At 41.6% G+C, this 22,385-nt stretch overlaps 1 protein-coding gene across 3 annotated transcripts in view; it reads left to right on the top strand.

The window, feature by feature from the left end:
• Positions 1–22,385, top strand: part of TM7SF3 (transmembrane 7 superfamily member 3) — a 60,130-nt gene that overhangs the window by 16,996 nt on the left and 20,749 nt on the right. For 2 of the 3 annotated variants that reach the window (XM_017864493.1, XM_017864492.1), the window contains exons 3-9: positions 914–1,064; positions 3,459–3,579; positions 4,866–5,037; positions 9,410–9,587; positions 17,251–17,337; positions 19,454–19,534; positions 20,162–20,314. In XM_017864493.1, the coding sequence (XP_017719982.1) occupies positions 914–1,064; positions 3,459–3,579; positions 4,866–5,037; positions 9,410–9,587; positions 17,251–17,337; positions 19,454–19,534; positions 20,162–20,314 (943 nt within the window). The remainder of the gene's footprint in view (positions 1–913; positions 1,065–3,458; positions 3,580–4,865; positions 5,038–9,409; positions 9,588–17,250; positions 17,338–19,453; positions 19,535–20,161; positions 20,315–22,385) is intronic. The other variant, XM_017864494.1, reaches the window with a different exon arrangement.

Genomic DNA, 22,385 nt, shown 5'->3' with positions numbered 1-22,385 from the left:
CACGGTGAAACCCTGTCTCTGGTAAAAATACAAAAAAATGGCCGGGTGTGGTGGCAGGTGCCTGTAGTCCCAGCTACTTGGGAGGCTGAGGCAGGAGAATGGTGTGAACCTGGGAGGCAGAGCTGGCAGTGAGCCAAGATTGCGCCACTGCACTCCAGCCTGGGTGATAGAGCTAGACTCCATCTCAAAAAAAGAAAAAAAAGTATACTTTATGTACAGTTTATAGTATGTCAGTTATAACACAATTTAAAAGGTACTTCAAAAACTGAACTCCTTGGGGCCAGGTCTCATGTTTTTGTCTTAGTGGTCTTAGACACGAAGACAAAACGTTATTTGACATAGTAAATCTTAATTCAAGTTAATTGAAACACTTGGGAATTTCACTGTTCATCTGCTATTCCTGATCAAAGATTATTTTTATAGACAGAATGTTTGCGTCTTCACAAAATTCACAGTTGAAATCCTTATCCCCAGTGTGTTGTACTAGGAAGTGGAGTCTTTGGGAAGTGATGAGGTTCAACAAGAACGGGTACAAGAAATTGTTGTATCCTGAGTCTTCAGCCTATAAGAGGGCCCTCCTCAGAACCCAGCTGTGTTGGCATCCCTATCTTGAACCACCAGAGTCTAGAATTGTGAAAATAAATTTCTGTTGTTTATAACCACCTAACCTGTGGTACTTTGTTATAGCAGCCTTAACTAAGACAATCATATATTTTTCAAGAATGCGTTTTCCATGTATATGTGTGGGCATGTGAACATAGAGATGAAAAGAATTCCCTGGATATTTGAGGAAGGTTTTTTTTTCTGTTTGTTTTGAGACGATTTGGAATAGGACATGTACACTAGATCAGCTCGGTAATTTATATGTTTTGCTTGACTTCCTATTCATGATGATGTTTCTTCTTGACTGCAGACTCTCCTTTCCAATGCCTCGGAAACAGGCACTGCCAGTGGACTGGTTTTCATCCTTAGACCGGAGCAGAGTACATATACTTGGTACTTGGGGACTTCAGGCATAGAGCCTGTACAGAATATGGCTATTCTACTCTCCTACTCAGAAAGAGGTAACCCTTCTGTCTTCTCCTCCCTCTTACTCTTTGGAATATGGAATGTGTTCGTGAAACTTTAAGGAAAATGATCCTATTAAGATTGTTTGTTGCAAGTATAATTTATGTAATCAGAAATATTTTATAGTAAGAGAATTAGCATGATGACTGAAAGCTCAGGTAGTGACTAGAACATGTTTATTCATTCAAAAAGCATTTAGGGAGGAGCCCTTGGAGAAGCAGTAATAGTTAAGGCAAGACATAGTCCTTAACAGTTTAGTTATTCTGAGCAGAAGCAGTAAGCTCTACGTCATGAAGAAGAATGATTTGGATAATGGCGCGTTGTGGGTGTGGTTGCAGCTGGAGTGTGGAGGGCCTTGCATACAATTTGAGGTTTGCACTTTATTTTGAGGTAGGTTCTAAGGAGGCATAGAGTTTTTAAGCAGAGGAATGGTGTGGTCCATTTCATCTCTTAGAAAACCAATGCTAGAAGCAGTGTGGGGATGGATTGGAGAGGGCACAGCAGAGTCAGGACTCAGCACAAAATGAGAAATGAGGATCTGAACAGAGGCCATGAGAGGCAGGATGGAGAAGAGGAGCTGGATTTGAGATATCCAGAAGGTGGAATTGATAAACACAATGACTGGTGGTCACGGATTATAAGAGGGAAGCATAGGTTTCCTATTTGGGCAGCAGGGAAATAGTGATACAAAATAGGTGTGGGAACAGGGTTATGGTGGTGCCGGATGTTTTGGGAGGTGGGACAGAGTAGATGATAACTTCAGTTGGGGACACAACCTGAGATGCTTGTAGGACATTTGGATGGAAATGCACAGTAGGTAATTTAAATAAGGGCCTGGAGTGGAGGGGTGAGATTAGATTCCCAACTAAATAGCTGTTATTAAAAGCTGTGGCAGTGAATGAGATTATCCAGGCATGTACTTGGATATTTAGGGCAAAAATCATAGCAAATACTTTCATAGTGCCTACTGTGTGTCAGCCACGTTTCTAGCAGATAATAACTGCTGAGGAATAAGCACAAGACTGTGTAGTAGTCAAGAAGGTAGGAAGAGAGCCTGGAGGTTCTGCCTTTAAAAGGGAGCAGGCCGGGCATGGTGGCTCACACCTGTAATCCTGTAATCCCAGCACTTTGGGAGGCTGAAGCTGGTGGATCACCTGAGGTCAGGAGTTTGAGACTAGCCTGGCCAACATGGTGAAACCCTATCTCTACTAAAAATACAAAAATTAGCCAGGTGTGGTGGCGGGTGCCTGTAATCCCAGGTACTCAGGAGGCTGCGGCAGGAGAGTTGCTTGAACCCGGTGGGTGGAGGTTGCAGTGAGCTGAGATTGCACCACTTCACTCCAGCCTGGGTGACAGACCGAGACTCCATCTCAAAACAAAAACAAACAAACAAAAAAAACCAAAAACGGAAGTGTTAAGTTATACTCTACAGAGAGGTCAAGAGAACTGACTGAAGGTGTCCATATGCTAGAGCATGTAGGAGTCAGCGGTGGCCCTTTACGAGAGTCACTTTAGTGGCACAACAGGGATAGAGGAGTGAAGGTGAGGTGAATAAATTTAGACTACTCTTAAAGCTTGGGGGTAAAGGGAAGGAGAGACAGCACTAATTAGGAAAGGAGGTAGAATCCAGAAGATTACTGGAGTAGTAGATAGGAAATGTTAGCTGTAACAGAAGGCTAATTACCTGATAAGAAACCATAGACTTAATTAAGGCTCTCATCAAGGGCAGTGTACACAGAAAAATTATGAACAGAGGAGCTTCAGCTGGCATACATACCATTTGTGGTGTGGTAAAGATCCATAAATGCAGAAAAAGGAGAGTATGAAAGAAGAGCATAGAATTTGGAGGAAGATTCCAACATGATATTGAAACTTATATACACACTGTGTATCTGCATTCCAAACCTGGCCAGAAGTAGTCAACCAATAGCCAATCTTTTTAACTCTAGACTAGAGGTTGGCAAACTACAGACCATGAGCCAGATCCAGCCTGCTGCCTGTTTTTATACTTTTAAAGTTTTACTGAAACACAGCTATGCCTCTTCCTGTACGTATTGCCTGTGGCTGCTTTCTTGCCACAAGGACAGGGGTGGGTAGTTACTGCAGAGACCATCAGACTGACAAAGCCTAAAATACTATCAGGCCTTTTACAGAAAATGTTTGCTGTGCCCTGCTCTAGGGCCCTGAACCTCAGTTAACTCTACCCTCTTTAACCTCAGTTAACTCTACCCTCTTTAACCTCAGTTCATGAAATAGTATAAGACTAGAAGCTCTACATTTATATTTAACTTCTATTTGGAAAGTTCTTCTAAGGTAGAGTTCTGTTTTTCTGAGTATGATTTGGATATGTAAGAATTGTTTGTTTAGTAACTTCCCTATTTCTTATCCAGATCCTATCCCTGGAGGCTGTAATTTGGAGTTTGATTTAGATATTGATCCCAACATTTACTTGGAGTATAATTTCTTTGAAACAACTATCAAGTTTGCCCCGGCAAACCTAGGCTATGCGAGGTATGTCTGTCTCCCATCTCTGAGAAATGCTTTTAGAACATACGTGACGACAGTTGTGTAGATTTGACTAGCTCTCTCAAGTCCCTAGTTCTCTGTAGTAAAATTGAGTTCTTTAATTTTTGGGGGTAATTGATGTAATTTAAACTTCATTATTAATATTTGGGCTGTCATTTACAGTTAATATTTTCCCACTTCGTTCTTGTGAACTCTTTTTATTTGAAGAGCCAGATGTGAGTCTGTTATGAGCTTGAAAGTACATCCTGGTTTTTATAAAGCACTTTAAATATAGACAGCACTCAGTAGCCCTGAAACATCCTTATATTTTTATAAAGATTCATTGTTTTAATTAAAGCTGTGCCTCCGTTTCTGCTTTAATAGTAATGATAGCTAACATTTGAGAACACTTGAATGCTTCCTATGCATTGTCCATGGTGCTGAGTGTTGTTATGTAGGGCAATTGCTGTTATTTTACAGAAAGGTTCCCTAGGGGTTATGGAGGTTAAGTGACTTGCTAACAAATAACAAATCTGGTATATTCTTTTCTTTCTTGTTTTTTTTAAATCAGAGATGAGGTCTTTCTATGTTGCCTTGGCTGGTCTTGAACTTCTTAGCTCAAGCAATCCTCCTGCCTCAGCCTCCCAAAGTGCTGGGATTACAGGCATAAGCCACTGCACCCAGCTTTTTTTTTTTTTAATTTTTTTTTGTCTCCCCAAAGCTGTAGTATTACTCTAGGCCTGACTGTTACCAGAATCCAGTGATGTAATCACCCTTGCCTGTTGGTGTTCATCTTAGTTTGTGGTGCTGTAACAAAGTAGCACAGACTGGGTGGCTTATAAACTTCTTTCTCACAGTTGTAGAGGGTAGAAGTCTGCGATCAGGATGCCAGCACAGTCGAGTTCTGGTGAAGGTTCTCGTCCAGGTTACAGACTGCTGGGTTGTCATTGTGTCCACACATGACAGAAAGAAGGCTAGAGGGCTCTCTGGGATCTCCTTTATGAGGGCAGTAATTCTATTCATTAGGGCTTCACCTTCATGACCTAATTGCCTCCCAATATCATCACATTGGGAGTGAGATTCTCAGCATATTAATTTTGGGGAGACACAAACATTCAGTCCATAACAGTGCGTTACTTTTCTTCAGAATACCAATTGTTGCCACTGCAAAAAGTGAACTGTTAAATTGTAATTATTGTTGCAAGTGTTTGAAATTAGGGCTCTTGGTTCCTTTTTATAGATGGGACTCGCACCACAAGAGATTGATGTTTCATTTTGTTGGTTGACTTTAGAGGTGTAGATCCCCCGCCATGTGACGCTGGGATGGACCAGGACTCCAGGTGGAGGTTGCAGTATGATGTCTATCAGTATTTTCTGCCTGAGAATGACCTCACTGAGGAGCTGTTGCTGAAGCAACTGCAGAGGATGATCGGCGTGCCCCAGGTGAAGGCCAATGCTCTCAAGGTAAATCTGAGTCCCATGATTTGTGTGGCTGGATTGTGATACCTGTGTCAGAGTTGAGACAGGGAGAAGCTACCAGGATCTTATTTCTTTACTCTTTTCTCCTTTACTGGGGACACTCACTTTATTCTCTTTTATTTTGTTATCATATTGGGAGTCTTTGCTGGTGATACCTCAAAATGATGTTGGCCTTTGAGGAGATGCATGTAAATTATGTTAAGTTTTAGTTGCAGCCACATCTGTGACTTGGTAATCTGAAATGTGAATGGAAGGAGGTGGTAATTTTCTATGTACTCCCACGACTATTGGGTAAACATTTTTGGCAAGTATGAAGATTACATTGTTTTGAGAAAAAAATAATGAGAAACTGCTTAAGGATACACGCATTGGCATTCATATTTGAACCCAAACTCAAAAGTCTGTAACTTGGAGAAAAATTCTTCTCTGAGCTTTTGAATCCATGGACCAGTGGCATTGGCATCACTGGGGAGTTTGTGAGAATTGTAATTCTTAAGCTCCACCCTGGAACTACTGAATCAGAATTTGCATTTTATAAGATCCCACCAGTGATTCTGGCCGGATGCAGTGGCTCACGCCTGTAATCCCAGCACTTTGGGAGGCCGAGGTGGGTGGATCACCTGAGGTGAGGAGTTCGAGACCAGCCTGTCTAACATGGTGAAACCCTTTCTCTACGAAAAATACAAAAATTAGCCAGACATGTTGGTAGATACCTGTAATACCAGCTACTCGGGAGGCAGAAGCAGGAGAATCATTTGAATCCAGGAGGTGGAGGTTGCAGTGAGCCCAGATCATGCTGTTGCACTCCAGCCTGGGTGACAAGAGTGAAACTCCATCTCAAAAAAAGAAAGAAAAAAAATATGTCTCAGGTGATTCTTATGCATATTAAATTTTGAGACTCACTGCAGTAGATCATTTTTGTGGAGGGCAGGATTTTATCTTTATGTCTTGAAAAGTGCCTAACAGCAATGTAATATATGAAGTCATCCTTCAGTCTAATGGTTGATGGGTGGAGTTTTTCTAGGCAGCGTCATTGTGCTTATTCACAAAATAAGAAGCTCTGTTAATAAGGTTTATTAGTTGCTTTATTAGATATGACATACTATTATTATTTTTATGAAGGATATAAGAACTTGTATAATAGGCTCTTTTTAGGTTACTTTTTAACTTTTATTTCAAAGAATATTTTGTTCCAGAATGTGGGGAAACCCTCAAAGACTAATGAGGGTATGTCAAAGATTCAGGAGCCTGTTTGAAGGGCTTACACTGCCAAGTTTGGGGCAATTCAAGAATCAAGAAAAGAAAAAGATTGTGGTTGTCAGCCTTGAATAAATACAAATGAAACCTTCCTCAGTTGCCACCACTGGAGGAAACTCTTACACCAAATTACTCCAAAAATTGATAAAGGAATTTAGCCTGCCTTTTTAAAGGAGGAACTAATTCTTCCCCAGTTGGTGAGAGAAAGCTCTTTGCAGAAGAGTGCCAGCTAATATATGTAGAAGGAGTAATAGAGAATTAGATGATCACCATTTTGTGACCCTCAATGAAATAAATCCAGCAAGGATCAGCAGGTGAAGGTTTTTAGGGGACAGGATGTTTCTAGGGTATCTAAGTAGCATCCTTCGATTAATTCTCATTGTAAAAGGAGAACTGCTTTAAAATGGAGTGACCTGATAGTCTCCACCTATTCCAGGTGGGCAAAGCTAGTTTCACTGAAAATGGGTCAGCCTGTATTATGAGCTCATGTAGTGCAGTCTGACATTATCACCATCGCCTGTGGTATAGTCTAGCATAAAATGTCTAACCCGAGTTTAGTCCATTGGATTCCCTATTTACAGAAAGTTCACCATCGCCTGTGGTATAGTCTAGCACAAAATGTCTAATCTGAGTTTAGTCCATTGGATTCCCTATTTACAGGAAGTATGGGGGATAAAAGAATAAGTTAGACACAAGATTGTGGAATACTCTGTGAGAATACTGACCATCTCTTCTGCAGTCATTGGGTGGCTGGGAGAGAAAGGAGACAGACTGCTCTAGATTACTGAGATTGGCCACAAACAGCATACGTGGAACTTGGTTTGATCTTGGGTAAGAAGGAGAAAAGCTAGAAAAGATGTTAGAGGTCAGGAACAGTGGCACACACCTGTAATCCCAGCACTTTGGGAGGCTGAGGCAGGCAGATCGCTTGAGCTCAGGAGTTCGAGACCAGCCTGGGCAACGTGGCAAAACCTCATAGCGACTAAAAAAAAACCAAAAAGTCCCGAGTGTGGTGGTGTGTGCTTGTAGTCCCAGATGTTGAGGAGACTGAGGTGGGAGGATCACTTGAGCCTGGGAGAAGTTGCAGTGAGCTGAGATCACGCCACTGCACTCTAGCCTGGGTGACAGAGTGAGACCCTGTTTCAAAAAAAAAAAAAAAGGAAAAGACATTAGGGAAAATCTGGATCATGTATTAGCTAATAAGAAATTATTCATTTTCTTAGGTGAGCTAAGGTATTGTGTTTATATAGGAGAATATTCTTGTACAGATGGTCCCTGACTTATGATGGTTTGACTTACGATCTTTTGATTTGAGTTTTGATCATTTCCTAGGCTAGCAATATGATACTCTTGCAACGCTGAGCAGTGGCTGTGAGCCATAGCTCCCGCTTAACCACATGGGTAAACAGCTAACATTCTACAGTATACTGTATTCAGTAAATTACATGAACAATTAAACACTTTATTTTAAAATAGCCTTTGTGGGCCGGGCGCAGTGGCTCACGCATGTAATCCCAGCGCTTTGGGAGGCCAAGGCAGGAGGATCACAAGGTCAGGAGATGGAGACCATCCTGGCTAACATGGTGAAAACCTGTTTCTACTAAAAATACAAAAAATTAGCTGGGCGTGGTGGTGGTAGCAGGTGCCTGTAGTCCCAGCTACTCGGGAGGCTGAGGCAGGAGAATGGCGTGAACCTGGGAGGCAGAGCTTGCAGTGAGCTGAGATCGTGCCACTGCACTCCAGCTTGGGCAACAGAGCAAGACTCCATCTCAAATAATAATAATACTAATAAAATAAGCCTTTGTGTTAGATGATTTTGTTCAACTGAGTCTGATATAAGTGTTCTGAGCACATTGAGGGTAGGCTAGGGTAAAACCGTGATGTTTGGTGGGTGAGGTATATTAAATGCATTTTGACTTTATGATGGGTTTATCCTGATGTAACCCCCTTGTCAGTCTGTACTTAGACTTACATCTGTACTGAGTACCTTGTTACTCAGAGTGTGGTAGGTGGTTGCATAGCATTGGCATCATCTGAGAGCTTTCTAGAAAAGCAGAACTGCTGGTACCACGCTGACTGAAGAATCAGATCTGCTTTTTAACAAGACTGCCCCTCTGCGATTCACAAGCACATTAAATTTGAGAAACACTGTGGTAGGACATGCACAGTGAAGTGTCATGATATCTGTAACTTACTTTCAGCAGTAAAAAAACAGAGATGGGGAGAAAGGAGTGATAGAGAAACAAATATGGTAAAATACTAACAATTGTTGATAATAGGCAGTGTATAGTCTATTTATTGTGTTACTCATTCAACTTTTCTGTGTGGTTTAAATTTCTCATGATAACTTGGGAGTAATATTAACAGTTTGTTGAACTTGATCAGACCTTTGCCCAGGAAACAAGTTATTGAAGGCTAAGCAGTATTTTTAAACAGTGGTACTCTGATGTAGGAGGGCTTGTAATTATTTACTCCTGAAACCCTAATATTTATTTCTCTCAAATTAGTGGGAACATAGGTATTAATGTTCTATAAAGCATTTGTTTCTTCTGTGTTATAGTTTACAATGGAATTTCTGAAGTTAAGAACTACCACTACATAGCAAAACCTTATGTAATATTTTCTTGTTTCAGAGACTGTTAGACAAAAATAAGTGGGTACTGTCTGTGACATGTTAACAGACTGTCTACATTAGTCTGTGGTTAACATTGAACACATCCTCGGTGTTAGGCATTGGGCTGTACACTGAGGAAAGAGCAGTGCGCAAGAGAAATACAGTTCCCATCCTTGTTTATAGTCTAGCAGAGGAGAAAAAAACTTTTTTCGTTGTTCTAACTAGCATTTATACATTATTTGTATCTCATTTTCCTTAAACTATTAAAAAAAATCTTTGGAAGCATTTTATGTAAGAGCTTGCTTACATTAGCACATACAAACCATGTAAGATGGCCTTTTGACCATATTAAATGGGTTGGTGAATATTTCAAACAAGAATTATAATTTATAAATATACCATTTAATATTACACGTAGGTGGAATTATCACAGAATAGCTTAAAAAAATCCCCTAAACACTAATCATGTGTTCTTTTTGGCTTCAGGTGGTTACCCTAACAGCTAATGATAAGACAAGCATTTCCTTCTCCTCCCTCCTGGGACAAGGTGTCATATACAATGTCATTGTTTGGGACCCATTTCTAAATACATCTGCTGCCTACGTTCCTGCTCACACATATGCTTGCAGCTTTGAGGCAGGAGAGGGTAGTTGTGCTTCCCTAGGTGAGTATATGGATTTAAACTTTTACAAATTCTCCTTTGGCCTTGCAGATAATGCTTTTGTCTAGTTCTCATTCATTCATTTAACACATAACCTTTTGAGCCCCTACATTATTCCGCTGTCTGCTCTAGGCACTAGGACATAGCAGTAAACAAAACAGCAAAAATACTTGTTCTCCTGGAGCTTATATTATAGTGAGGGAGATGAGACAGACAAGGTAAATTTATAAAATATGTAATACATGAGAAAATGGTGAGTGCTAAGAAGATAAATAAAGTAGGAAAGGGAGAGAACACGTGCCAGTAAGAGGAAAATTCGAGATAGATAGAATGGCCAGGGCAGTCCTTGCTGTGCCACGCATGTACGTGGGTGTGGCGTGTACCAGGCAGAGGGAGCAGCCAGGATGAGGGCCTGCACCTGGGAGCCTGCCTGAGGGTGTCAAGAGCTCTAGTGAGGACAGGGGTTGCAGGAGAACGAGGAGGGCAAGGGGAGTAGAGGTGAGGCGAGAGGTGCGGGGGCAGGCAGCTCGCGTGTGGCCTTGTAGATTACAGTATGGGATTTAGCTTCTATTCTGAACGAAAGGGAAAGGCATTGGAAGGTTTTGAGCAAATGGTGCCATGATCTGACATATTTTAACGGGATCACTGGCTGCTTTTTGAGAAAAGACGGAGGCAAGAGCAGAAATGCAGATTGGTTAGGAGGCCACTGAAGTAATCCAGGGGAGAGAGAAGAGTGGGTTAGGTAGAGTGGGGGCAGTGAAGGTGTTGTGAGGTGCGTGTGTGTGTGTGTGTGTATGTGTGTATATTTAGCAGTTTATCTTGAAATAGTTTCTCAGAAAATATGCAAAAATAGTATGAAGAATTTCTGTATAATCTTCATCCAGATTCCTCAAAGCTTAATGTATTAGGCAATTTGCTTTTCATTCTCTCTTCTTCTCTCTTTCTTTCTATATACAATTGACCTTTGAACAGTGTAGGGTTTGTAGGGGCTGACTCCTGTCCAGTGGAAAATCTGTGTGTAACTCTTTTCTTTTTTTTCTGAGACAGGGTTTCACTCCTGTCTGGAGTGCAGTGGCGTGATCTCGGCCCACTGCAACCTCTGCCTCCCAGGTTCAAATGATTCTCCTGCCTCAACCTCCCGAGTAGCTGGGATTAACAGGCACACACCACTATGCCTCGCTAATTTTTGTATTTTTAGTAGAGTCAGGGTTTCACCATGTTGGCCAGGCTGGTCTTAAACTCCTGGCCTCAAGTAATCCACCCGCCTTAGCCTCCCAAAGTACTGGGATTATAGGCATAAGCCACCAGACCCGGCTCGTGTATAACTTTTGACTTCCGTAAAACTTAACTACTGTTAGCTTAGTGTTGACCAGAGAAGCCTTATTGATAATGTAAATACTTGATTAACACGTTATATTTGTCATAGACTATAGTCTTACAATAAAATGAGCTAGAGAAAAGTAAATGTTATTAAGGAAATCGTAAGGAAGAGAAAGTATATTTACGATTCGTTAAGTGAGAATGGATCATCATAAAGGCCTTCATCTTCGTCGTCTTCACATTGAATAGGAAGAGGAGGAGGAAGAGGAGGGGTTGGTGTTGCTGTCTTGGGGTGGCAGAGGTGGAAGAGGAGGCAGGAGAGGCAGGCACACTCAGTGTGACTTTTACTGAAAAAAACATCTGTAAGTGGACCCATGTTGTTCAGGGGCCGACTGTGTATGTATAGATATATATACACACACACAAACACACACTACTCTTTTCTTCTCTGAACCATTTGAGAGTAAGCTGCAGACATAAAGACCTTTTTGCCCTTAAATACTTCTGTATTTATATCCTTACATACCCATAGTAAAATTATCAAAATTACAAAGTTAACATTGATATGGTTGTTGTTTAATTCACACATTACCACATTTGCTAGTTGTTCCAATAGTGTCCTTCATAAGCAAAAAAATTTTTTTTTGTCTGGGTGCAGTGGCTCACGCCTGTAAGCCCAGCACATTGGGAGGTCAAGGTGAGCACATTGCTTGAGCTCCGGAGTTCAAGACCAGCCTGGGCAACATGGCGAAACTCTGTCTCTACAAAAAACACAAAAATTAGCTGGGTGCGGTGGCACATGCCTGTGGTTCCAGCTACTTGGGAGTCTAAGGTGGGAATATCACCTGAGCCCAGGAAGGTCGAGGCTGCAGTGAGCCATGATTGTGCTCCTATACTCCAGCCGGGGCAACAGAGCGAAACCCTGTCTCCCCATCAACAAAATTAATTTTTTCCTCTCACCGAGTTCAGTTTAGGATCCCATGTTGCGTTTAACTGATGTATCTCTTCAGAGTCCTATAATCTGGAGCAAGTCTTTTTTTTTTTTTAATTTAATCTTTTAAGATCCTGACCTTTTTGAGAAGTACAGAATATTTAGTTTTTTAGAAGAGATGGGGGGTCTCACCATGTTGGCCAGGCTGGTCTCCTGACCTCAAGTGATCGCCCACCTTGGCCTCCCAAAGTGCTGGGATTACAGGTGTGAGCCACTGCGTGCAGCCATCGTTTAATCTTTCTTACAGGCTCCTTATTCTCAGAAAAGCTGATATGTAGGCATATACTATTTGGGTTAGTTTGATATTTCCTCATAATTAAATTTTGATTATGCTTTTTTGGCAGGAATACAAAGGAAGTGATGTGTCCTTCTCAGAAGGGTCTTGTCTCTATTTATTTGTCTCTTTACTGGTGGTGACACCCTTCATAACTTGGTTAGTGATGTCTTGCCAAGTTTCGCTACTGAAGTAACTGTTTCCTTTTTTTTTTTTGAGACGGAATCTCGCTCTGTTGCCCAGGCTGGAGTGCAGTGGCGCAATCTCGGCTTACTGCAAGCTCCGCCTCCTGGGTTCACGCCATTCTCCTGCCTCAGCCTCCCTAGTAGCTGGGACTACAGGCGCCCGCCACCACACCCAGCTAATTGTTTTGTATTTTTAGTAGAGACAGGGTTTCACCGTGTTAGCCAGGAGGGTCTCGATCTCCTGACCTCGTGATCCTCCCGTCTCGGCCTCTCGAAGTGGTGGGATTACAGGCGAGAGCCACCGTTTCCTTTTTTAAGTGTCTTTAGGGGAAATACTTCGAGTGTCAGTAAATATCCCATTCTCAAACTCTCACTTGCTAGTTTTGGCATCCAGTGATCTTTGCCTGAAACATTTATTACTAGGTGGTTGCCAAATGGTGTTTTTCTAATGTATCACTCCTTCTATGTTTATTTGTTGCCATTCTACTCTAAGGAAGAGTTTTCCCTCCCCTCCGATTTATTTATCCATGTATTTATTTTAAGCCTGGACCCACAGATTCCTATTTTATTCTCTGGATGAAATCCTTCACTGTCACTTATTTTCACGTTCAAATTGTCCCAGATTTGGCTCATGAGTGGCTGGATATGTTTGGAGTACAGTGTACTGATGGATTGGATGAGGGGTTTGAGAGAAAGAGGTGTAAAGGACTTTGTAGTTTTTGGCCTGAGCAACTGGAGAGAGAGAGCAACCATTCACTGAGGTGGGAAGGACTGTTGGAGGAGAAGGTTGGGAGGATACATTGAGAGTTCAGTTTTGGACAAGTTCAGTTTGAGAACCCTATTGAACGTTTATGTGCAGATGTTTAACTGATGGTTGATTATATATATATAAGCCTGGAATTCAGAGGAAAGTCTTAGCTGGAGAGCATCTTGGAAGTCTTCAGACTGAATATATGGCATTTAAAGCCTCATGCTAGATGGTGTTATCTATAAAGGGGTGGCAGAAGTGGAAGGGGAGGCAAGAGAGGCAGGCACACTCAGTGTGACTTAGAGAAAAGGGAGGGGTCTGAGGACTGAGCCCTGGGTGCTCCAGTGTTTAGAGCTCAGGAAATTGAAGATCCTGCCAGTGGGCTAAGCCAGATTGGTAAAAGGAAAATGATGTTTGTTGAAGCCAAGGGGAGATGGTATTGCATGGAAGAGAGAGCGATCAACTTTGCGGATGCTGCTGATAGGTCAGCTAAGAAAGAGACTGAAAATGACTCTTGGATTTAGCAACATGGAGGCCATTGGTACCAGTGAGAGCTGTTGCAGTGGAGAGGTGGGGTGGGCGTCTGACAGGAGCATGTTCAAGAACAAATGGGAGCTAGGAGCACAGAAATTGGAGAAAGTTCAAGTAGCTCTTTCAAGGAGCTTTGCTCTAAAGAAGAAAGTCTATTAGTTGTGTTCAAGCCAGAGATTATGGTTCTCTCCCTCTGCTAGAGCTATACCCCACTGTTAAAGAAAAAAGAAAATCAGTGACACTAGTTAAAGCACAGTGAGGAAGATTTTATTCAAGGTAGGGGGTAGTATTACAATAGGCACAGGGACCACTGTGATGGAATTTTGCAGTGGGGAAGAGAGATTGGGCTCAACTCTTGAGTACTACACGGGCTAGTGGGAATTTGTAGCCAAGGAGCAGGGTGGGAGTCAGTGGATGGAAAATTTCTAAGGGGAAACATGAGAGGCAAGGGGGCATTCTGTCTGCACTGACCTGAGGGGATTCTTACTGAAGACAGACCAGGGTGGTCAGACATCACCTGGGGGATGGATGGTGGAGGATGAAGAACTCGATTAGATATCGAGGGTGATTTGATATCAAGCATAGGGGATTCTTGCTAAGCTGGCTTATCAGAGTTCTTGCTGAAGCTGGATTTTACAAAGATGTGTGCAGATGGGCCTAGGAGGGGGTTCAGGAGACTGACTGAAATTTAGCCAAGCAAAGACTCTTTGTCACCACTCAGTCTTCCACGCTAGACAATCTTCCACTCAAGATCCTTGAGGGATACAATGCAAGAGACCTAGGCAGATATATGTTTGTGTGTATGTATATATATGTGTGTGTATGTGTGTATGTGTGTGTGTGTGTATATATATATATATATATATATTTTTTTTTTTTTGAGAGAGTCTCACTCTTGTCACCCAGGCTGGAGTACAGTGGCATGATCTTGGCTCACTGCAACCACTGCCTCCTAGGTTCAAGTAATTCTCATGCTCAGCCTCCAGAGTATCTGGGATTATAGGCGTGTACCACCATGCCCTGCTAATTTTTCGCATTTTTAGTAGAGACCTGACCAACCATATTGGCCAGGTTGGTCTTGAACTCCTGACCTCAGGTGATCTGCCCTTGGCCTCCCAAAGTCCTGGGACTACAGGTGTGTGCCACCTCACCTGGCTAATTTTTTTATTTTTAGTTGAGACAGGATTTTACCATGTTGGCCAGGCTGGTCTTGAACTCCTGGACTCAAGTGATCCACCCGCCTCAGCCTCCCAAAGTGCTGGGATTACAGGTGTGAGCCAGTGTGCCTGGCCCTGTATTTTTAACCCATGAACTGAAGTATGTCTCGGTTCCCCCATTTCTTTCCCTTGAACCCTTCATACAAAAGCCCCTTCTAAATAGAAAGCCCCCCAGGCCTGTCTCTCTCTCTTAGGCTTAGGAGACAGAGAGCTCTGAGCCAAAGTTGAACCTTCCTAGTGATGTTGGTTCTATTTTTACTCTCATTTTCACAATTGATGAGTACTTGGGTGCTTTTCCTGAGCTTGGAGTAGGAAGGCTATATCCATATTGCCTCCTAACTAAAACCTTGCCCTGTGGTTCATAACCCTTAGCAATACTGTCATAGTTAAAGATACTTTAACCTTCGACTTGCTCCTGTCCTAGTCTGTTCACTCCTTTTGTTCCCCAAAGTGACTGCCTGTTTTATGTCTTGTTTTATCGTAGATTCTGCTTCTGATGAAACCTTCCATACCCTCTCATTTTTTACTTGTATAATTGTTTCTCTCCTTCCTTCCTGGTATTGTGATGAGGGATTTAGTTCCCCTGTAATGTTATGGAAGAGTATCTAACTGTGTCTTAGTTTTTATTGGGTTGGAAGACCTTGCTGTCTTGGTGATTATACTTGCTGAAGAGTTCCACGGGATTTTCATTTGAGAAAATCATCCCAGCGAATTTAATGGTTTTGGTGTAAAAATTAAAGTCTAGAACCATAGTCAACTACAGGTCTGAAATAAACAGAATGTGATGTTTTTATCTTTCGTATAATGTTTCTGGGTTTTTGTTTGTTTGTTTGTTTGTTTGTTGTTTTTTGAGATGGAGTCTGCCTGCGACACCCAGGCTGGAGTGCAGTGGCCTGATCTTGGCTCACTGCAACCTCTGCTTCCCGGGTTCAAGCAATTCTCCTGCCTCGGCCTCCGGAGTAGCTGGAACTACAGGCATGTGTCACCAGGCCTGGCTAATTTTCGTGTTTTTGGAAGAGATGGGGGGTCTCACCATGTTGGCCAGGCTGGTCTCCTGACCTCAAGTGATCGCCCACCTTGGCCTCCCAAAGTGCTGGGATTACAGGTGTGAGCCACTGCGTGCAGCCATCGTTTAATCTTTCTTACAGGCTCCTTATTCTCAGAAAAGCTGATATGTAGGCATATACTATCCCCTGTGAATTCTGCTCTTCTGTCTTGTGTTTCTTATTTTACTGTATGTCTTCATGGTTTCTCCATTCTGAACACTCTTAGGCATTTTCTGTATTTTGATTTGTAGCAACCTTGTTATATTTTAGCATGAGATTGTATAGATGTTTTGGTTTTTCATTCAGGGATTGTTTTCTTGCATTTATCTCTCAGGAGTCATGATGGTGGGTGATGAATTTAGTGAGCATATTTTTCTCTTCAGTAAACTAAATGATACCATGCTTCATCATTGGTTGTAATGCAACATTTTTCTCCAAGGCAATATATATAATTGAGAAGACTGGTAGTAGTTTGTGTGTGTGTGACTTATACATGTAATACATGTTTTTAAATTGTGCGTTTCGGTTTAAATTTTTTATTGTGAAAAACTTCAGCGAACCTCCATATACCAATTATCCAGCCTTAACAATTTTGATTTATGGCCATTGTCTTGTTTCAGCTGTGTTCTACCTGCTTCTCTGCCTCTCCACCTCATCACCCTCCTTTATCACTTGATAATTTTAAAGCAAATCCCTGGTCATCATGTTACTCACAAATATTTCAGTATGTATACCTTAAAGATAAGCACTTAAAAAATAGAACCACAGTGTCATTAACATAATTTTCATTTTAAAATATTGAAAATATTTCATTAATAGCATCAAATTAACAGCCAGAGTTTGCTTCTGGAGTCATCTCAATTGTTTTCCACAGTTTGTTTGAATCGGGTTTCAGATGAGATGTATACATAGTATTTAGTTGATGTGTCTTTTAAATCTCTTTTAACCTGTATTTTCCCTCCATCTCCCCCACCACCTCCTCCCCACTCCCTGCCACCTTTTGTCCATGCAGTTTATTTGTTGAAGAAACAGGATTATTTGTTTTAGGAACACTCCCTCTCTGTTTCTCTCCACTCTACCCAGGAATATGTCATAGGAAGTGTTCCATACCTCTTTCAGCAAGCATATATTGTCTGGATTCTCTTTTTGTTATAGCAGCAGTTGTTGATATTGATTGTCTACATAGGTTCATTCATTAGGGGTGGCAAGAGTATTTTAAAGATAAATTTGTAATATACATGTATGGGATAAATTATGTCAGTTCACTAAGCTTTTTTGATGAAGGTGTTCTATAAATATTAATACAAAGTATCAAATTGGATGTATTATCCACTAAATTTTCATTATTTTGTAGGAAGAGTGTCTTCCAAAGTGTTCTTCACTCTTTTCGCCCTGCTTGGTTTCTTCATTTGTTTCTTTGGACACAGATTCTGGAAAACAGGTATTATGTCCAATGTAGTTGCTGTTTCCATTTTGCGGTCTTTTCTCTTTAATGTTGCCGGGGAATGACCTGTGAGGAGAGTAAGCACTTATCTCTTTTATCTTCATAGATTTGTAGCTGGGGTCTGTAGTCATGAGTCTACTGAGTTGTACTGCATTTTTATTTTTTTCTCTTCTTCCTACAGCGGAGTATAACTTTCTCATTAACAGGGGAATACAATTATGCAGTGAATTTTATCAGCTGCTAGATCTGTTAGTTGACTAAAGATAACCGAGATTAGGCATTGGTTGTCAGGGCCAGGCTCAGTGGCTCATGCCTGTAATCCCAGCACTTTGGGAAACTGAGGTGAGAGGACTATGTGAGGCCAGGAGTTTGAGACCAGTCTAGGCAACATAGTGAGATGCCTTCGCTACCAAAAAAAGAAAAGTTGGGGCTGGGTGTGGTGGCTCACACCTGTAATCCCAGCACTTTGGGAGGCTGAGGCAGGCAGATTACTTGAGTTCAGGAGTTTGAGACCAACCTGGGTAACTCGGTGAGACCCTGTCTCTCCCAAAAATACAAAAAAAATAGCCAGGCTTGATGGTGTGTGCCTGTAGTCCCTGCTACATGGGGAGGCTGAGGTGGGAGGATTGCTTGAGCCTGGGAGGTGGAGGTTGCAGTGAGCCAAGATGGTGCCACTGCACTCCAGCCTGGATGACAGAGTGAGATCCTGTCTCCAAAAAAAAAAAAAGGTTGGTTGTCTTTGTAAAACTATGTGTGGATTGTGGTGATGGCAATTGACTTGGTTTCGCACGAATCAGGCTATGGGGCTACAGTGTACAGTGAGTCTGAAATGTCTGCTCAGACCTGAGAGATTCAGATGCCAAAGGGAACGCCAGCATCTACATCCGTGAAACACATTGAAGAACTGGGATGTAAATCATGCTTACTGGATTGGTTTGAATTATTTGGGCTGCCTTTTATATAAGTGATGTTTTTGATTACTAAAAAATCCTTATTTAATCAACAAGATGTATAACTGAGAATCAAGGTAGCTCAACTGTAATCCTGATCTAATAAAGCTCTTTAAACTTGTGTCAAATTGTTTGAAATAGCAACTCCTTTCCTGCTGTTATGACACTGTTTTTTATTAATTGGGAAGAGATTATTGTGAAGAATATGTAATATCTCAACATGTAGATTGATTCGGTAACAAAGAACTTAGTTGTTAAGCTGTGGTCTCAAAGTTATCACTAGCTTTTTTTTTTTCTTTTTGAAGAGATGGAGTCTCACTGTGTCTCCTAGGCTGGAGTGCAGTGTAGTGGCTGTTTACAGGTACAATCATAGTGCACTACAGCCTCAAATTCCTAGCCTCAAGTGATCCTCCCACCTCAGCCTCCCAAGAAGCTGAGACTGCAGGCTCAAGCCACCATGCCCCACTCTGGGTTTTTTTGATATATGGATATGTATCATTTTATATTTATTGAAACTGAGATATAGTACAAGTATTACCAAGAACAACTGTGAAGAATTTAAGAAAATAGGTAGAGCTATGGCCTCCATGATCAGGATTAGGCTTATTTGTGGGAACAAAGTTATCTGTATGCTTGCATTACCAGCTGTTTTAATGGATGAAGGTAATGATTGATCATTCTAAACAGGATAGGATGAATTAAAAGAAGATATAAAAGTTATATTTTGCTTTGGAGCAGTTTGGGTTTCTTTTACCTTTTACATTTTATTTCTGCTTACAAAATTATTAAAATGTAGTGTGTAATTTCATATCAGACACACGTGACAAAGTGCTATTGTTTTAAGCAGAAAAAATAAATATATTAAAATGAGCTATGAAATGAACAAATAACCATTTAACAATGGAAACTGACCTATATACGAGAAAGTGTATCCTGTAGTTAGTACTTTAATATTGTATCTATTTGATAATAACTACTCCCATGACTGCTGAATTTCTTCTGCCTTTCAGATGTTTTTTTTCCTCTGAATGCTGTAACATGTACATTCCAGGAGCTTAAGCACGTATTTGCAGATTCACTATTTAAATTGCACTGTAAAAAGGGTGCCTAACCATAGCTTTTGTTGTTTTGCTTTTTTCCTTTCCTGGTGGTTTGCCACTTAGAATTATTCTTCATAGGCTTTATCATCATGGGATTCTTCTTTTACATACTGATTACAAGACTGACACCTATCAAGTATGATGGTAAGTGAAAATTACATAGTTTAACTGGGTATTCAAGAAGGCAGGTGCTGTGTTTTACTTTACCTTTCCTTCTACAGTTTGGCCTATATTGTGTGTGACAGCCTGTTAAGTGTATAAAATAATGGTCCACCTAGGCTCTGGACACCTTTTCTGAACTACTCATTCAGACCTTCTGGGTTTTTAATCTGTATCGTGAATTCCTTGGTACTTAGGGAAAGGAAGATCCATATTGATTATAGATCTGTGTTCTGGCTATGTGATATGTTGAAGATATGAGATGTATAGCAAGCAAAATGTTGAGGTTTTCTTTACCTGAAAACAGACACCCCCCTGCCCCATTACATTTAACAGAATGCTTGTCACCTTCTCCTTCTCAATCCCAATTTATTGACAAGCCAAGCCTGTCACTGGTCCTGTGAGGTTTAGCTCCCTGGCTAATTTCCTTGTCTCAGCCCAGACCCCTCCCTAGAGAGGGTTGCTCAATGCTGGCTTCATGGCGCCACTGAAGAGCCCTCAGTGCCTGACCTACAGAAAGCTGAAGCTGGCGTTAGTAATGGTATTGTATGTCTAAGGCACGCAGTTGGAAGTACTGCCGGTGATCCAGCAGTTCATCCTCTCTCTGTACAGTGCATCTGATTCTGACAGCTGTCGCTGGAAGCGTCGGTGGAATGTTCTTGGTAGCTGTGTGGTGGCGATTTGGAATCCTCTCGATCTGCATGCTCTGTGTTGGACTAGTGCTGGGGTTCCTCATCTCATCAGTGACTTTCTTTACTCCACTGGGTAAGCGATAAGTAACTGATGTTTTGTGTGTTTGAGTCACTGTTTGAATACTGCCTCATTGGATTTGCATCCTGGAGTGGCGTTGCATGTCAATGCTGCTGCTGTGGAGTTCTGCAAATGCATTGATGGTGTGACACTTTCAGACAGCACCCGTACCAGTAAAAGTCCCTCCTTCCTCAAAGGCACATTAGATGAAATATAGAATGTCTTTAGAGGTAGCTTTGTGGCTATTTGTTGTGTTAGGGGTGTGTGTTTATTAGAAATCATGGAGGTAAGGGGGCTCTGCTCTGATGGCAGCTGAGTTGGGGAACCTGGTACTTTGTTTCTGGTCTTGTACCCTCAACTTCCACTCCCACCCTTTGCCAAACCCCAGGTGTCCCTGAGGTACTTAACCATCCTGGGGCAGTAGCACAGGGGTGGTTCTGGGGTTTTCGGTGTTTTTTTAAAAGTAATTCAATTGCTATCAGTTTTTAAAATCTGGTTAACTTATAAGTTAACTTTCTTTGCCATTGTTTAATAATTTACATTTCCTGATTGTTGTCAAAAACAAACAAAGTATCTGCACTCAAAAGTATTCTATTTGGCTGTTTCCTTTCTGTGACAGTGTTCTTAAAACACTAGAATAAAGTTGATGGGACTTTAGATATAAAAATAGCCATTTCATGAGGCTGTCAACTCTATAGAGAATGCAGGATATAATGGAGTACAAGTCCTGTGTCCCTTATCTCCCTGAAGATTTTTTTTTTCTAAGACTACAGAGAATTGACAACCTGTGTTTACTGTCTAAAGCCCTTTGTTCTGACTTTAGCAAACCTAGAGGCAAGCATATTCCTTCTGGCCCTGCTACAGGTAGCCTTTTATCTGGATAGTCTGATGAAAAGCAGTGTTGTGTAGGCTCGGCTAAATGACAGATTCACATGGGGATGTTTTGGAAAATACGGATTCAAGGCTGTACCCAAGATGTGCTAAATAAAATACTACCTAATGACTGGGCATGGTGGCTCATGCCTATAATCCCAGCACTTTGGGAGACCAAGTGGGAGGACTACTTGAGCTCGAGTTTGAGACCAGCCTGGGCAACATAGTGAGTCCCCATCTCTACTGGGAAAAAAAAAAAAAATAGCCAGGTGTTGTAGTGCACGCCCGTGGGCTCAGCTACTCTGGGAGGCTGAGGCTAGAGGATTGCTTGAACCCGGGAGGTTGAGGCTGCAGTGAGCTATCATGGTGCCACTGCACTCCGGCCTGGGCGACCGAACAAGACCCTGTCTCAAAACAAAAAGACCACAAAAACCAACTATTACTTAATGGGCTTCCCCCCTTTCGTTAATGCTTAGAGGATGGAGGGATGATAAGGTAGAATTTCTATTAATTTAATGTACTTTTCATGAGTAGAATGAGCATAAATTATACAGTCAGGAAAAAACCCTCCTTATGTATTCTGGCTCTGTCACTAGTTCCCTTTCTAGCTTATAACCTTGGGCAAGGTATTGAAACTTTGTTCCATCATCTGTGAAATGATCTGATAGGATAGATCTGAGGAATGAGAAAACAGAAGTAAAGAGGTCTCTTAATTTTCATCTTTATAAAAGTAGTCTAGAGCAGTTATCTCTAAACTTTTTGACATACTATTCCTATTGTTAAAAATAATTTTAGCGTATGCCCTTTATATATATTTGTTTATGAACTATCTCATAGCTCAAGGACAGTTAGAGTGATCATCTCCTCACTGCTAGTGGGTGCAAACCCATATTTTTATTTTTTAGAGACAGGATCTCTTTATGTCACCCATGCTGGACGGCAGTGACATCATAGCTCACTGCAACCTCAAACTCCAAGGCTCAAGCCATCCTCTTACCTCAGCCTCCCAAGTAGCTGGGACTACAGGTGTGTGCTGCCATACCTGCTAATCTTTTATTTTTAGTAGAGACAGAGTTTCACTGTTGCCTAGGGTGGTCTTAAACTGGGCTCAGGCAGCCCTCCCACCTTGGTCTTTCAAAGCGTTGGGATTACAGGCTTGAGCCACTGCACGTGGCCTACATACACACACACACACACACGAAATATATATATA

The sequence above is a fragment of the Rhinopithecus bieti genome, unplaced genomic scaffold, assembly GCF_001698545.2.
Source record: "Rhinopithecus bieti isolate Rb0 unplaced genomic scaffold, ASM169854v2 scaffold_72161, whole genome shotgun sequence".
Taxonomy (NCBI): Eukaryota; Metazoa; Chordata; class Mammalia; order Primates; family Cercopithecidae; genus Rhinopithecus; species Rhinopithecus bieti.
This window is presented reverse-complemented; position numbering and strand designations above follow the sequence as displayed.